Source organism: Coregonus clupeaformis, chromosome 15, assembly GCF_020615455.1.
Source record: "Coregonus clupeaformis isolate EN_2021a chromosome 15, ASM2061545v1, whole genome shotgun sequence".
NCBI lineage: Eukaryota > Metazoa > Chordata > Actinopteri > Salmoniformes > Salmonidae > Coregonus > Coregonus clupeaformis.
In genome coordinates this window covers 40,823,635-40,841,953 of record NC_059206.1, presented here as the reverse complement: position 1 = coordinate 40,841,953, position 18,319 = coordinate 40,823,635, and the positions used below count along the sequence as shown (strand labels likewise).

General features: G+C 43.6%; 1 protein-coding gene across 1 annotated transcript in view; it reads left to right on the top strand.

Annotated features, from left to right (window-relative positions):
- Positions 1-1,911: 1,911 nt before the first annotated feature.
- igsf9a (immunoglobulin superfamily, member 9a) overlaps positions 1,912-18,319 on the top strand; it is a 28,709-nt gene continuing 12,301 nt past the window's right edge. The window contains exons 1-7 of the mRNA XM_041898216.2: positions 1,912-2,318; positions 8,606-8,700; positions 8,854-9,048; positions 16,118-16,264; positions 16,876-17,024; positions 17,258-17,375; positions 18,089-18,230. Coding sequence (XP_041754150.2) covers positions 8,640-8,700; positions 8,854-9,048; positions 16,118-16,264; positions 16,876-17,024; positions 17,258-17,375; positions 18,089-18,230 — 812 coding nt within the window. The 5' untranslated portion in view covers positions 1,912-2,318; positions 8,606-8,639. The remainder of the gene's footprint in view (positions 2,319-8,605; positions 8,701-8,853; positions 9,049-16,117; positions 16,265-16,875; positions 17,025-17,257; positions 17,376-18,088; positions 18,231-18,319) is intronic.

Below are 18,319 nucleotides of genomic sequence, written 5' to 3'. Positions count from 1 at the left end.
TGCTGACACACTCCAGCCACATGAGGTCTAGCATTGTCTTGCATTAGGAGGAACCCAGGGCCAACCGCACCAGCATATGGTCTCACAAGGGGTCTGAGGATCTCATCTCGGTACCTAATGGCAGTCAGGCTACCTCTGGCGAGCACATGGAGGGCTGTGCGGCCCCCCAAAGAAATGCCACCCCACACCATGACTGACCCACCGCCAAACCGGTCATGCTGGAGGATGTTGCAGGCAGCAGAACGTTATCTACGGCGTCTCCAGACTCTGTCACGTCTGTCACATGTGCTCAGTGTGAACCTGCTTTCATCTGTGAAGAGCACAGGGCGCCAGTGGCGTATTTGCCAATCTTGGTGTTCTCTGGCAAATGCCAAACGTCCTGCACGGTGTTGGGCTGTAAGCACAACCCCCACCTGTGGATGTCGGGCCCTCATACCACCCTCATGGAGTCTGTTTCTGACCGTTTGAGCAGACACATGCACATTTGTGGCCTGCTGGAGGTCATTTTGCAGGGCTCTGGCAGTGCTCCTCCTGCTCCTCCTTGCACAAGGCGGCGGTAGCAGTCCTGCTGCTGGGTTGTTGCCCTCCTACGGCCTCCTCCACGTCTCCTGATGTACTGGCCTGTCTCCTGGTAGCGCCTCCATGCTCTGGACACTACGCTGACAGACACAGCAAACCTTCTTGCCACAGCTCGCATTGATGTGCCATACTGGATGAGCTGCACTACCTGAGCCACTTGTGTGGGTTGTAGACTCCGTCTCATGCTACCACTAGAGGGAAAGCACCGCCAGCATTCAAAAGTGACCAAAACATCAGCCAGGAAGCATAGGAACTGAGTGGTCTGTGGTCACCAACTGCAAAACCACTCCTTTATTGGGGGTGTCTTGCTAATTGCCTATAATTTCCACCTGTTGTCTATTCCATTTGCACAACAGCATGTGAAATGTATTGTCAATCAGTGTTGCTTCCTAAGTGGACAGTTTGATTTCACAGAAGTGTGATTGACTTGGAGTTACATTGTGTTGTTTAAGTGTTCCCTTTATTTTTTTGAGCAGTGTATTTAAGTGCCTTTGAGGGGGGTGTGGGAGTAGGTGCCAGGCTAACCTGTTTGTGTCAAGAACTGCAACGCTGCTGGGTTTTTCACACTCAACAGTTTCCCGTGTCCACCACCCAAAGGACATCCAGCTAACCCCTTTGCAACTCAATATTAGGAAGGTGTTTTTAATATTTTGTACACTCAGTGGAGGTATTTACTATAACTTTGAAATAACAGGGGTTTTACTGAGACTATAACTTGTCAAAGTGCCCCCTCTTGTGGTTTCAATTGAAACATGTTTTTTATGAACTGCCCCTGCACTGGAATAATTGCATGAAGAAATATTGCCCTATATCATCTATCGAAATATTTTTGGGCCAAGTCTTTGTAATAGTATGGGAAATATTATTAACAATAATCGGAAATAGGCAATAATGCATTTGCACCAGGCTTCATTACTGTCAGGCAAATTGGAAAAGCCTGCAGTTGTTTTTCCAATGGAAATATAATTTTCATAAAATAAAATAAAGCTAAATTATTCTACTAGTGTAGCCTATTTCACATTTTCATTCAGTCTAATTTCACATATTACCTTTAAATGTTTATTGATTTGATAGGTTACTTTTAGTCCATGCAGGAAAACAACATTCAGTTCAAAGTAGGCCTACAAAATACACCTTTAAACCACACACAAACGTGCTAGAAAGGTTAATAGCCAGGAACGTAAATGGCAAAATTGGTTTAAACTTATTTCTAAAATTGTGCGTACGTGTGTGCGAGCGCTTGCGCTTGCCTGCGTGTGTGTGGGAGAGCGGGAGAGGGAGGGGGAGGTGATTGGTCAACCAAGCGGCTCATTGAAGAGGGAAGAAGTGAGAGAGTAGAGAGACCTTCGCTACGGAGCATCAAATGTGCAGAGAAAGTTATTCTCTACTTTTTAGGGGACTTTCTAGCCTTGGAAGTATCTTGAATCTTCGCATACATGTTGGATATTACAGAGGAACAATGATGGAGATACAACGCGTCTAGCAATGATGTGTTTGAGAATTCAGCGCAGAATGCACCATCATTGACTTGCGTTAAATTGCAGAAACGATTCGATATTTCAGTAAGGATCAGCAAATCAGTTAACTTGAAACAACATATTTGCCACCTGAGAATAACTCAATGAAACACCTGTAACTTTTGCACACGGAGGACTAGAGGAATTACTGAAAGAAGACTTCTGACTGACGCACTAAATGGAAATACAACCTGCCTTTATTTGCAAAAGTGTAAAACACAGGTACATTTTATTATGCTAACTCATTTTCTTCTCCTGACAACTTCAAGATACTTTTTTCTATCTCTTCAGTATGGCTTTTAAAATATTTAGTAATATAACCTTCTAGGCTTTAACCTGTTCAAGGACTCAAATGTGGGTCTTTATCTGTCTCAAGTTATTTTACAAGCCACTTCTTTTTGAGCATCTTTATTTTAGACATACCTTGCCACTTGCACCTGCTCTGATGTCTGCAGACATGACAAACGGGAACTGGGATATTTGTATAAGAGACCTGTGGGTTCATTGTACTCTGAGCCAGTGTTTGCAGTTGACTACCATGCCAGCCTCATATTCATTATTTATGCTCAGGTTTAAAGTCCTCCTGCATCACTGGAGTCATGTGGAGTGAGGGGACTTTACTCTTGCCTGAGGGTAGGGGCCTATAAGTAATTTAGGTCACACTTTTACAAGAAAAGTAATTGTATAATAGCCTATTGTAAAATATGTGCTAGCATTGCTGTGAATAGGGGTTGTGGGGGTTATGTCAGTTTACTGCAGATTTAAACCATATACTCCAATCATATACCATTTGATGCTTTTAAATTGAGATTGTGATCACTATTGAGTGAAAAAGGGTAAAAATAGGCTATAAGTGTGAACTGCATCGGTCATGATGTGATTCCAGGTCCACTGGCAATAGATCTACTGGTAACTCTCCTCCAAACAGATGTGTGAGAATGTAATCATTTCCCTGATGATTTCTAGGTTCAGGGAAAACCGTCCCTTTATTATGCTATTACTCAGAAGTTGCCCATATACCTTAGGGCTTAGATCACCTCACCACATATTATCCACTTCACATCACATATCCTGTTGAGAATGAGAAGCCTAATTTGTTCTGAATAGAGCACAATATCTCACCTGTGGGGTTCTGAGTGCTTTGTTTTGACTAGGAACAACCAGTCCTCATTACCTCTGTCCTCAACCCACGGCTGGCAGGATCAACCTGGATTAACAGGAGTGTGTATTACAGCTGCTTCTCCAGTCACCTCTGATGATCACACAAAGACACCTTTAGAATCCATTATTTTGCTTGTAGAACATTTCTACATCTCTGTGCAACAAACAAACAAACACACACACACACACATTCACAGAGCTTCTAAAAAAGACGTGATGTTTCATTATGGTGATGCACAGTTTCTGGCATCACTCAGAGGCGTGGGGTCTTTGTGACCTCTCTTAATATTGTTTGCCAATGCCTGACCCCCAAAACCCACATGTGATAGGCTTAACCCATCTCTTCCATTTCACATGAATAGAATAAGAGTGAGACAATCTCTCTCGCACCCATAGTGGCAATGGATGAGTTGTAATCTTTCCCTCTTAAATGCACATCTGGCTAAAGCATCTGTTTTAACAGTATCCAGAGATTCCTCTCTAGCCAGTGTCCAGGCAGGGTTATGGCCGGGTTATAGTGCTAGGTAAATGGGTTAGTATTCTCTAGTGGCTACAAATCAATTGCTGCCCATTTACCTGATTAAATGTAGTGATGCACATAGTATTTCACCAGTAACCCTCTCACTGCCGTCCCTGCTTTCCTATATGCTGATCAATCAAAGACAGGCATTGCCCCTTGATTAGGGCTGTTGTTTTTGCTCTACAAACATTGCAGGAGCGTTGTGTTGTTAACGTCGTCAGTGTTTGTAAGGCGACGCTGCTTAGCTGGAGGCAGGAAGTGTACTGAGGGAATTGCGCAGAGACCAGGCCTAGGTTGCCACGGTTAAAGAAGCTTCACAGATAATTAGCATGTTTTTGTGTTAATGTCCCTCTGAAGGCCTACTCTGCCTGCTTCTCTGTCTCTGTCTCTGTCTCTGTCTCTCGCTCTCTCTCTCTCTCTCTCTCTCTCTCTCTCTCTCTCTCTCTCTCTCTCTCTCTCTCTCTCTCTCTCTCTCTCTCTCTCTCTCTCTCTCTCTCATTCTCTTACTCATGGTTCAATAATGAGTAAACATCTTTATTGATTATGCCTAACACTTAACCAAATGAATAAATCAACAGCCTTTTCCCAATGTTTTCTGACCTTTCACTAGTCTACAACTACTCTCCCTCTCTCCCTCTCTCTCTCCCTCTCTCTCTCCCTCTCTCCCTCTCCCTCTCTCCCTCTCCCTCTCTGACTAGACAATCCCGGTATTGACTATTGCTCTGGCTCTGTTTTTCCTCACCCCTTTTATTGCTTTATTGCAGTGCAGTTCCTTTGAAGAGAGAAGCAATCTTTGCTTGCTTTAACAAATCATGGTCCTAAAACTATGTATGGCTATTGCACCATCCAAATCACCTCCATTGTCACAGTGCGATTGTACACACAGGGCTTACTTTGCATTTAGATTAGGATGCATTGAGACAGACCTACAGCACAGATAGATTATGTCATCGATCTCTTTATCAATGCTTAGTTGTGTGGCTGGCCTCCTGAACAGGTTATTCTATCTACCTGACCTCCATGCTGGAGAGAGATGGCATTTAAAGAGCACTGGGAGTAGGGTTTCTTGGAGTAGGTTCTCTTGGGTATTAGTCCTTGTTCATTGTGAGCCAAATACTAGGAAAGTAGGTTTGCTGCTTACCCACAGAAACACAGTCAGCCCTGTGTACACACCAAGCCCTTCTGACTGACCAGTCAAGCCTTTCATTCTCAGTCCTACCTCACCCTCTCTCTGTTTGGGAGGAATGATAAGAGGCAGCAAACAACACTGCTCTACATTTACCTTGCTGTTATCTGACTCATGGTCAAAGCAGCATAGATCGATAATTAATGCAATTGAAATAGAGTGACAACAGACTCAAAATTGTTATTACTGTAGTACTAGAGACTTACTCATGATACTCAATTTACAAGACAATCTGTCTCATTGCGTTTATCGTTTGGACTTTGTGCAAGAGTCCTATAAAGTTTTATGATGAGTGTCAACGGATACGTGGCCTATGACCTCTTTGCAATTGTGTTACCTGGGTGAGTCTTGCTTCACGTAATCAGTAGGTTATTCAGGGAGCGGTCACTGTTGACCTTTTGCTCTCTCTCTCTCATATACTTACTCAACTGTACTTATGCACTATTTACTATTCATACTTTTTACATTTCAATGCATTCAATATTTTTCATTCAAGTTAAAATGCATTTTTAATTGGTATGAAATCCTCTTCAGCTTGATTGCAGCTCTCCTTAATAGACTTGTTCATACAGTGGGGAAAGAAAGTATTTAGTCAGCCACCAATTGTGCAAGTTCTCCCACTTAAAAAGATGAGAGAGGCCTGTAATTTTCATCATAGGTACACGTCAACTATGACGGACAAATTGAGAATTTTTTTTCCAGAAAATCACATTGTAGGATTTTTTATGAATTTATTTGCAAATTATGGTGGAAAATAAGTATTTGGTCACCTACAAACAAGCAAGATTTCTGGCTCTCACAGACCTGTAACTTCTTCTTTAAGAGGCTCCTTTGTCCTCCACTCGTTACCTGTATTAATGGCACCTGTTTGAACTTGTTATCAGTATAAAAGACACCTGTCCACAACCTCAAACAGTCACACTCCAAACTCCACTATGGCCAAGACCAAAGAGCTGTCAAAGGACACCAGAAACAAAATTGTAGACCTGCACCAGGCTGGGAAGACTGAATCTGCAATAGGTAAGCAGCTTGGTTTGAATAAATCAACTGTGGGAGCAATTATTAGGAAATGGAAGACATACAAGACCGCTGATAATCTCCCTCGATCTGGGGCTCCACGCAAGATCTCACCCCGTGGGGTCAAAATGATCACAAGAACGGTGAGCAAAAATCCCAGAACCACACGGGGGACCTAGTGAATGACCTGCAGAGAGCTGGGACCAAAGTAACAAAGCCTACCATCAGTAACACACTACGCCGCCAGGGACTCAAATCTTGCAGTGCCAGACGTGTCCCCCTGCTTAAGCCAGTACATGTCCAGGCCCGTCTGAAGTTTGCTAGAGTGCATTTGGATGATCCAGAAGAGGATTGGGAGAATGTCATATGGTCAGATGAAACCAAAATATAACTTTTTGGTAAAAACTCAACTCGTCGTGTTTGGAGGACAAAGAATGCTGAGTTGCATCCAAAGAACACCATACCTACTGTGAAGCATGGGGGTGGAAACATCATGCTTTGGGGCTGTTTTTCCGTGTAAAGGAAAGAATGAATGGGGCCATGTATCGTGAGATTTTGAGTGAAAACCTCCTTCCATCAGCAAGGGAATCGAAGATGAAACGTGGCTGGGTCTTTCAGCATGACAATGATCCCAAACACACCGCCCGGGCAACGAAGGAGTGGCTTCGTAAGAAGCATTTCAAGGTCCTGGAGTGGCCTAGCCAGTCTCCAGATCTCAACCCCATAGAAAATCTTTGGAGGGAGTTGAAAGTCCGTGTTGCCCAGCGACAGCCCCAAAACATCACTGCTCTAGAGGAGATCTGCATGGAGGAATGGGCCAAAATACCAGCAACAGTGTGTGAAAACCTTGTGAAGACTTACAGAAAACGTTTAACCTGTGTCATTGCCAACAAAGGGTATATAACAAAGTATTGAGAAACTTTTGTTATTGACCAAATACTTATTTTCCACCATAATTTGCAAATAAATTCATAAAAAATCCTACAATGTGATTTTCTGGACATTTTGTCTGTCATAGTTGACGTGTACCTATGATGAAAATTACAGGCCTCTCTCATCTTTTTAAGTGGGAGAACTTGCACAATTGGTGGCTGACTAAATACTTTTTTTCCCCACTGTATGTTGATATGTGGGTGTATGCGTAGGATGACACGTGCCCGTGGGATTTGGTGAGTGCCGCTGCTCCTCTAAGAATAGCCTTTGCTCTTGCGTTCTGGCAGTGGCTCTAATTAACTTAGCGTAATAAGATGGCATTAGGGGTGTGTGGTAAAGCGTGCTGGGGATGGAGAGCTGAATTGAGTATTAGCCCGTTAAATCGCTCCCTCACACGAGCTCTCCCGTGCGCCTGGAGCACGCCGCACACATCTCATGTGGTCAAGGACTCCAGCAAAGCAATCAATGCATCTCTAGCTCTATGGATGAGATACTGGACAGGGGTAGGCAACTAGATACAGCTGCGGGCCGATTTCTGTCCAAGTGGATGGTCGGCGGGGCGGAACATAATGATAATAATTTATACACTACAAATTGACCACAACAAAGCCCAAAAATAGATTCTATTTGAAAATAAGAATATATATATATATTATTTTTAATTTAGTGAGTTTTTCTTTAAAAACATTTTTTTTTGTCATTTAGCAGACGCTCTTATCCAGAGCGATTTACAGGAGCAATTAGGGTTAAGTGCCTTGCTCAAGGGCACATCGACAGATTTTTCACCTAGTCAGCTCGGGGATTAGAACCAGCGACGTTTCGGTTACTGGCACAACGCTCTTACCCACTAAGCTACCTGCCGCCCTAATTTCATACCTTGATTACATTGAGACACGATCACAATGTAAAACAAAATTATTAGCAAAATACTATATTTTTTGCAGAATTCCGCGTGATTTGACCCAAAACTAAAATGTTACAAAAAAATTTTTGGGGCCCAAAAAAAATCATTTGCAGGCCGGTTGTGGCACACGGGCCGCCTGTTGCCGACCCCTGCTGTAGGGTTACTGTATAGGTTATAATAGTAGAGTTACGCTCGGACTTCCCCCTCCCTAACTGGAAACCTTCTTTATGGATTTATAGTGGATCATGAAAACATGCACAATATCTTCTTTGATCTGCTTGAAGTAGCCTACTGCCAGCTTTATGGCACCAATGACTGATGCACTACATGCAGTACTGTATTAATGGCTGCTATATGTGTCTCCTGCAGCCCAGCTTATTTCTGTCCTTGGCTGCTGACAGCCAACAAGTTCACTAAGCTCTCTGAGAAAACAACACTGATTCTTACTGGGAGCTGGTCAGGTGCTGTGCAAAACTGACTCTGTGTAGATTTATGTGACATTTTAATGGGCATCCATGTTATGAGAACCATGTAGGGCTGGGAGTGTTTTGGCAGGGTTTTCTGTTGGATATCATTTGTGAAATGATATGGGGTGAATTCCAATCTTGAGAAAGGTACTTGAGGAAATGTAAACACATCTTCCATGTGTCTATAAGCTAGACACAACTGTCATTTCTCTCTCTCTCTCTCGCGCTCGTGCCTGCTAGTTAGAAGATAGGTGACAGGTGTCTGTTTTGTCTGCTGGTTGGAAGATGCAATATGTGACAAGTGTGTATTTTTGTCAACAGATCAAGTATGCTGGAGGCTGTGTGACTGGCAGCTATGGGACCAAAGAGGGACTATCTTTTGGATGTTACCATGGTGACGGCACTGTGCCTTCTGTGTGAGTAGAGTACTTAATGCTTTCCCTCTGTAATGAACTATCTGTCATTCACTCTCTCCACAGCCACATCCATACCTGTCCCTACATTCAGTCATTTTCCCTCAGAAGGATTATAACAATGCTTATAATGTCTTTTTTTGTTAACCTTCATAGGGGTCACTCATGGTCAGAAGCCAGAGGTGCGTGCCAAGGTAGGGGGTGTGGTGGAGATGGAGTGTAGACTGCCACCCCCTGACACGGGTGCGTCTGCGCCACTGCACGTGGTGGAATGGGTGCGCCAGGGATTCGACATCCCAGTCCTGATCAAGTTTGGAGTGTATGCTCCTCGGGTGCATCCCAACTACGAGGGTAAGTCCGTCTTCATCCGATCAGAAGCTCAACTGGGATCTAATCTTACTGTATGAGTGTTTCATTTCAGCTCAATATCAGGTCCGTCTCAGCAGTTTCGTAACATCTGTTGCCCAAGGCTGAGGTTTCCAGACCCAAAACAGTCTCTTCTAGAGTCCTTGTCCATTAACACTATCAAGCCCCCTTTTCTACATTAAAAGTCTATCCAGACTTCATCCTACCTACAGTTGAAGTCGGAGGTTTACATACACCTTAGCCAAATACATTTAAACTCAGATTTTCACAATTCCTCACATTTAATCCTAGTAATAATTCCCTATCTTAGGTCAGTTAGGATCACCACTTTATTTTAAGAATGTGAAATGTCAGAATAATAGTAGAGAGAATGATTTATTTCAGCTTTTATTTCTTTCATCACATTCCCAGTGGGTCAGAAATGTACATACACTCAATTAGTATTTGGTAGCATTGCCTTTAAATTTTTTTACTTGGGTCAAACATTTCGGGAAGCCTTCCACAAGCTTCCCACAATAAGTTGGGTGAATTTTGGCCCATTCCTCCTTACAGAGCTGGTGTAACTGAGTCAGGTTTGTAGGCCTCCTTGCTCGCACACGCTTTTTCAGTTTTGCCTACACATTTTCAATAGGATTGAGGTCAGGGCTTTGTGATGGCCACTCCAATACCTTGACTTTTTTGTCCTTAAACCATTTTGCCACAACTTTGGAAGTATGCTTGGGGTCATTGTCCATTTGGAAGAGCCATTTGCGACAAAGCTTTAACTTCCTGACTGATGTCTTGAGATGTTGCTTCAATATATCCACATAATTTTCCTTCGTCATGATGCCATCTATTTTGTGAAGTGCACCAGTCCCTCCTGCAGCAAAGCATCCCCACAGCATGATGCTGCCACCCCCGTGCTTCACGGTTGGGATGGTGTTCTTCGGCTTGCAAGTCCCCCCTTTTTCCTCCAAACATAACGATGGTCATTATGGCCAAACAGTTCTATTTTTGTTTCATCAGACCAGAGGACATTTCTCCAGAGGACATTTCTCCAAAAAGGACGATCTTTGTCCACATGTGCAGTTGCAAACCGTAATTTGGCTTTTTTATGGCGGTTTTGGAGCAGTGGCTTCTTCCTTGCTGAGCGGCCTTTCAGGTTATGTCAATATAGGACTCGTTTTACTGTGGATATAGGTACTTTTATACCTGTTTCCTCCAGCATCTTCACAAGGTCCTTTGCTGTTGTTTTGGGATTGATTTGCACTTTTCGCACCAAAGTACGTTCATCTCTAGGAGACAGAACGCGTCTCCTTCCTGAGCGGTATGACGGCTGCGTGTTCCCATGGTGTTTATACTTGCGTACTTTTGTTTGTACAGATGAACGTGGTACCTTCAGGCGTTTGGAAATTGCTCCCAAGGATGAACCAGACTTGTGGAGGTCTACTATTTTTGTTCTGAGGTCTTGGTTGATTTATTTTGATTTTCCCATGATGTCAAGCAAAGAGGCACTGAGTTTGAAGGTAGGCCTTGAAATACATCCACAGGTACACCTCCAATTGACTCAAATTATGTCAATTAGCCTATCAGAAGCTTCTAAAGACATGACATCATTTTCTGGAATTTTCCAAGCTGTTTAAAGGCACAGTCAACTTATTGTATGTAAACTTCTGACCCACTGGAATTGTGATACTGTGAATTATAAGTGAAATAATCTGTCTGTAAACAATTGTTGGAAAAATTACTTGAGTCATGCACAAAGTAGATGTCCTAACCGACCTGCCAAAACTATAGTTTATTAACAAGACATTTGTGGAGTGGTTGAAAAATGAGTTTTAATGACGCCAACCTAAGTGTATGTAAACTTCTGACTTCAACTGTATATCCTAACTTAACAGCTATCTTCACTCAAAACATACAGTAACAGTAACTCATCCCTTTATCAGCTTCAGTCCTCCTAACTGCACCACACCCCAATGGTCTGTGTGAGCTGGGGGCTTTGTGTTCGTTGGTCCTCTCAGATTGCATCATGGTCTATTGTCCCCATTCTGCCCTAGGGTCAGAGAACAAAGGCAGTCTGTGGGGAAAAGGGATCTTCAATAGAGCAAAAATACCTTTTGTGACTGCTTCTGTCCTTTAAAGTCTCAGACAAAGGGCTTGACATGGACTGAGAGAGAGCATGTCTGGGTGCTTTAGATCTTCCTTTAGTTAGGTTAATCCTGTCTTCCAACGGGCTGCTGGGAGTGAGATTTGACCTGTCTCTGGTCATTGGAATTTGTGCATGGGCGCAGTGCATTCATGTGTGTGTATTGGCTAGGGCTCAGAAATCACACTATACACCTGTTCAGCCAATTCGTATTAGAATGTTAGAGAGCCAGATGACACACCCATGCCAACCAGACAGGGAAATACGATAACCATACAGACATTTACATGGTAATGAAGTCAGTCAGCAGTCTGTGATGAGAAGACTGAGTGAGGATTGGAAGGATTGAGCAGACTGAGTCAGGATTCACCTCAGGTCAATAAAAGACACTAGCTTTTTTTCTCTGTCCTTGAAGAAGAACCTCCACGGTTCAGTAATGCCAATTATGGCTGATTGAAGTTTTGCACTGAATTGCAGCTTCACAAGGACTGGGACAGCAATAGTGTTCCACCTATTAGGGAGATGAAGTGTTGAGACTCTTCTCAGGTGTCTTTTGCTAGACAGCCCCTCAGGTTGACTCAGGGTTGTGTTAGAGGCTCAATGTCCACCTGTCATATCACACACTGTAACTACATAGATGTTACTCACCTGTTAGCTCAACCTGTATTTAACCATATGTTTAACCTGCTTCCTGAATTCAATGTCTGTCTATTAAGACATTATGCTCTTATTTTTATTGCCTCATTAACTGTGCTGTAGAGCCATAGAGCAGAGCTACAATAAAGCCATTCAGAGTAATATTACTTGATGATGAGAGATAACGGATGCCTCACTCTTCAATGCTGTTCTTGCCAAAGAAAAAGCAAGAAAGTCTGACTAATGTCCTCTGGATAGGTCAGCCCTCTCCCCTCTATTACGGAGGAGAAAGAGCTGAATGGGTCTTTTCAGTGTGTGTTGTGTATATAGAGCAGAGGAGATGGAGACCGCTTTGTAGAGAGAGAAGTGATCCGGAGAGGAGAGCAGGTTGTTAGTTCTGTACACACAGAAAAATGCTGATTCAGACCCCATGAGAAAGAATAGTCAATGCTTTGGTAAATATAGCTGTATAAATGCTGTGTAACATCATGGGATCCTGTACTCTACATTACTATCAGAGTGTCTACAAAGCAAATAAAACATACATAAAGAGCTCATACTATCTCCACTGTACTGGCCTGTATATTTTCCACCATCTATGGACCAGCATTGGATCATATTATGATTATTAGGCTACTAACTGTATTTTATAGAATTACTAATATTTAATTAAGGCATGCCTACGGCTCCATAGCAGTTTCCTAATCTCTGCTGTTGTTAGCGAGGTAGCCTTTAGCCAAACTGTGATGATTAAAATGTAAAATGATCACAGCATCTTCTTAACAGAAGAACAACTTGCAGACATTGTGAACTTAAGGGTTTCAGGAGGTGAAACTCTTATCTGCTTTATTCTCTGACCGAAACTTGAATACCAGCGCCTGGTGACGACATTTCTCAAGGAAGGGATGGGCATATAGATTCTGAATTTCATATCCGTAGGCACTCAGAATGTCCCATCAGCAACTAACAAATTCTGATATTTACACAAATGCAAAGCTGTGATAGTAGATTGACGGAAGCCTATGTGTAAGTTTAGCATATTTTAGTGATCCTGATCTAATCTGTTTGATTGTTGCCATTCATCTACAAATTAAAACATAACATTATACAGTGAGGGGAAAAAAGTATTTGATCCCCTGCTGATTTTGTACGTTTGCCCACTGGCAAAGACATGATCAGTCTATAATTTTAATGGTAGGTTTATTTGAACAGTGAGAGACAGAATAACAACAAAAAAATCCAGAAAAAAACATGTCAAAAATGTTATAAATTGATTTGCGTTTTAATGAGGGAAATAAGTATTTGACCCCTCTGCAAAACATGACTTAGTACTTGGTGGCAAAACCTTTGTTGGCAATCACAGAGGTTAGACGTTTCTTGAAGTTGGCCACCAGGTTTGCACACATCTCAGGAGGGATTTTGTTCCACTCCTCTTTGCAGATCTTCTCCAAGTCATTAAGATTTAGAGGCTGACGTTTGGCAACTCGAACCTTCAGCTCCCTCCACAGATTTTCTATGGGATTAAGGTCTGGAGACTGGCTAGGCCACTCCAGGACCGTAATGTGCTTCTTCTTGAGCCACTCCTTTGTTGCCTTGGCTGTGTGTTTTGGGTTATTGTCATGCTGGAATACCCATCCACGACCCATTTTCAATGCCCTGGCTGAGGGAAGGAGGTTCTCACCCAAGATTTGATGGTACATGGCCCCGTCCATCGTCCCTTTGATGCGGTGAAGTTGTCCTGTCCCCTTAGCAGAAAAACACCCCCAAAGCATAATGTTTCCACCTCCATGTTTGACGGTGTGGATGGTGTTCTTGGGGTCATAGGTAGCATTCCTCCTCCTCCAAACACGGCAAGTTGAGTTGATGCCAAAGAGCTCGATTTTGGTCTCATCTGACCACAACACTTTCACCCAGTTCTCCTCTGAATCATTCAGATGTTCATTGGCAAACTTCAGAAGGGCCTGTATATGTGCTTTCTTGAGCAGGGGGACTCTATGGGCGCTGCAGGATTTCAGTCCTTCACGGCGTAGTGTTTTACCAATTGTTTTCTTGGTGACTATGGTCCCAGCTGCCTTGAGATCATTGACAAGATCCTCCCGTGTAGTTCTGGGCTGATTCCTCACCGTTCTCATGATCATTGCAACTCCACGAGGTGAGATCTTGCATGGAGGCCCAGGCCGAGGGAGATTGACAGGTCTTTTGTGTTTCTTCCATTTGCGAATATTCGCACCAGCTGTTGTCACCTTCTCACCAAGCTGCTTGGCGATGGTCTTGTAGCCCATTCCAGCCTTGTGTAGGTCTACAATCTTGTCCCTGACATCCTTGGAGAGCTCTTTGGTATTGACCATGGTGGAGAGTTTGGAATCTGATTGATTGATTGCTTCTGTGGACAGGTGGCTTTTATACTCCCTTTAAGAGTGTGCTCCTAATCTCAGCTCGTTACCTGTATAAAAGACACCTGGGAGCCAGAAATCTTTCTGATTGAGAGGGGGTCAAATACTTATTTCCCTCATTAAAATGCTAATCAATTTATAACATTAATTTTTCTGGATTTTGTTGTTGTTATTCTGTCTCTCACTGTTCAAATAAACCTACCATTAAAATTATAGACTGATCATTTCTTTGCCAGTGGGCAAACGTACAAAATCAGCAGGGGAATACAAATACTTTTTTCCCTCACTCTAAGTGCATTATTTGAGCAGATCCATTGTCATGCGTCTGTGCTGTTAGTGTAGATGCTTTTCCGTTGGTCTGTCACCTGAGAGCTGAGGCCATTGAAGGATGAATCCTAGCTTTGTCTAGTGATGCATTCAGTGCAATGGGGTGTGGTCAAATTTTTGGAGTTGCTGGACTGGACATCCAAAGGAAACATATTATCATTAGTCACATAGGACTTGTATCTGAACTAATGGGTGTGGGAGAGAGCCAAAGGAGAGGAGGGACCGGCCAGTGGAGATTGAGAGAAAGAGGGGGAGGAGTGGTAGCCTCACGAGCCACTTGATCCCGCGAGCTTACATGAATGGTTCGCTGCAGCGGCAGTCAGTCTGGTATATACAGGGCTAGAGGAGTGCTGAAGGAGAGTGACATTTGGTGGTTGCAGAGAATGCCATGATGTGGGAGAATGGCTGCCAAAGAGGACGGTCACTGGGCCAGTCTTGTGATTGTATTTAAATCAACAATTCCTTCACTGAAACCCCACGCTAAGCCCCACTAAACTCATTACAGAGTTGATTAGTTTGCATATGCAATACTGTGCCTGTGTTAGTGCATACATGCGTCTCTCTCTCTCTCTCTCTCTCTCTCTCTCTCTCTCTCTCTCTCTGTCTCTCTGTCTCTCTGTCTCTCTCCCTCTCCCTCCTCTTGCTTTCTCAATTTACCTATTATTCAAATCTAGAGGTGCATTTTTTTCATGTGGACCTTTACATATCACAACAGCGGTAGGCGAACCAATCCCTAGTGTGTGTGTGTGTGTGTGTTAGTATGTGAATGTGTATTTTGCTCTGACCGTGACCCCCATGTGGATTTAGCCCCCATTCCATTTGGAAAAGTAAACATGATGTGATGTCATAGTCGGTTCCTCATCTGTTATCACAGCCACCATCCCTTTAACTACAGTAGCTTCCTGATCCCCACTGTGGCCATAGAAACAGTCCCTCCCTGTCACTAGAGACAAGGTCTAAGGTTAATGATTAGCTCAACACACCTCAATGACTCAATGTCATAACCACATTAGCGCTACAGTGTGAGGCATGCTCATGTTCTTGTAATGTCTGTTTATGGTGTATGTGTCTGGCAAACAAACACTGGATATTCTCCTCAATGCTTCACTGTCTGTAAAGACAGGCTTATCACACTGCTAAACTGCACTGTTTCAGTTATTTAGTTGTGAAAATGGCTTTATTGAATAACAAAAGAAATGACAACTTAAGAGATGGAGTGAGGGAGATGAGAGAGGGAGAGAAAAGCCACAGGGAAGGAGGCAAGGAGGGGTGAGTCAGCAAACACCATTGCCACAGGGTGCAGTCACCTGGCAACCAGGAGATCAGATTTCAAAGCTCACGATGACGATCCCAGTGTGTGTGTGTGTGCGTGTGTGTGCGTTTGATGATGTTTGGAAGTGAAGGCTTTATCTATAGGCAATTGAAGTACCATAGAACATTCCTATCAGTTGTAAAGCACACATTCTTTGTATTGAACCCCCCCTAAAATTCCTCATTATTTCCAGTGATTTGATTGGTTATGACCCTGTCTCGTGCCCTCTGACCCCTGTGTCCTCCCCTGTGTCTCCAGGCCGAGTGTCTCTGGTGAGGAATACTGTCTTGAGGGTGAAGGGACTCCTCCTAGAGGACCAGGGCCTGTATGAATGTCGCATCCTCCTGCTGGACAAAACCACAGATGAGACCCGCAATGGCACCTGGACCCTACTGTCTGTCACTGGTGAGAGGAGGGGCTTGTGATGGGGAGGGGATTTATTTTAAGGCCATGGAACCCTATTATCCTCATCCCATACAGCCCTATTACCCTATCATATCATATACGCACACTCCCTCTCTCTCTATGACCTCTCTCAACAAAACATGACTGCTCAGACAAATATAGCACAAAATCCCACACAGACTAGGCAGACTTTTGGTGAGGTGAGAGAGGAGCAGGAGAGGAGCAGAAGCATTAGGACAGATTAGCCAGGCACATGGCCTGGTCAAAGACAGGCCCTGCAGGTCACGTCTCAGGCCCATTGTCTAATGAGGTTAAGATGCCTTGGCAGGAGGGCCTGGAGCACACAGCCAGGCAGAACAGCTCTATCTGTTTCCTAAACAAACAAATGCTTTACTCACTCACTGGTGAACTGTACAGTAAATGACTGGCGTCTAAGGGATATTTGCTTACCCCAGGTCAATCGCCTTCAGCCAATATGACTTTAAACTTTGTCAAACCTGCTGATTCTGCTTTGTTTTTTATGAGACCTTCACCTTTACAATCGGTTTAGCTCTCTCTGTGGAAAAGGGATTGAGGATGTTGTGTTGACTGTCTTTATTGTTGTTCTGTAGCTCCTCCTATTTTCACCAAGACCCCTCCCCCTGTCATGGAGACTCTAGTGGGGAATCCTCTCTCTCTGGCCTGCGTTGCCCACGGTAACCCACCACCCACCATAACCTGGGCTAAAGATGGTACTCTGATTGGAGGAGACAAGGTTGAGGTGAGGAATCATGGTTCAGACTTCATGACTAAACATTTAACAAAAAACAAAAATTAACCTCTACAATCCCACATTGCAATCTATCTGTCTCTCAATGCAAACTTTATTGTCCCTGCAGGGAAATTAATTGCTCTCTCTCTCACTCTCGCTCTCTCTCTCCCCCTCCCCCTCCCCCTCCCCCTCCCCTCTCCCTCCCCCTCCCCTCCCCCCTCCCCTCTCTCGCTCTGTCTCAGGTTCTGAGTGGGACACTGTCTCTCAGAGCAGTGGACAGGGAGTCAGAAGGACAGTATGAATGTCTCGCCTCCAACACAGAGGGCAATGTGACTCATGTGACAAAGCTTAAAGTCAAAGGTCAGTCGCTGTTTGTCTGTTTGTTTGTTTATGAGTTCCCTGTCTACAGTTTCCCCCTGGGTCATACTAGAAGAATAGAAAAATTCAGCAGAATACTCTGTCCTTATTTTCTCCCAATCGTAGTCACTGGAATCCCCACTGATACACAGTGAGTCATACAATCTCCCATCACTTTGTCTAGTATTACCTTGATCCTCTGTTGAGTGTGGAGAGGCATTATCGCCATCTAGTGGTGGATGTGTGATGTTCAGTTACGGGTGGATCCAAGGGTTTATACATTATGTTGTGTCCTTACTGTGGATAGTTTTCCTCATAAATTTCACTTATGTAATAGAATATGTTCCATTTATTTTTAAGTCATACTATGTTATGCCCCATGACGTCAATATGACCAGGATATGCCGTTTAGATTTGGGTGTGTTTTTGGCAGTGACACCTGTTTGGATTATAATAAGGCTTTGATTTCTGGCTGTAGTCACTTTTTCAAATCCTTATGTAAGCCTATAAAACAGGCCTTCAAACAAATCCTCTAAGCATTTATCTCAATCAGCCATAACCTCCCAACATGAATGTCACTGCCATGCTGTGTAGTACCGTAGTGTTGCTCTCACCAGATAACTGATTGGAGTTTAGATATCTTGCTAATCTGCAATGTCCTGCTAAGTTTTATCATGGAAAGAAATCCCTGATCTATTCTATCTGGTCTCAAACAGGTCCTCCAGTCATTGTTATCCCCCCGAAGGACACCGCCCTCAACATGACCCAGAATGCCCAGCTGCGGTGCCAGGCGGTGGCTGATCCACCCAACATGACCTATGTGTGGCAGAGAGAGGGAGAGAATGTCTACCACATAGAGTGAGTTTAGTGTATTTTTACCCGGTTTCTTTATATTGGATTTGTGTATTTACATGGGATTTTGCGTATGTTGTAATGTTTCTAATGAG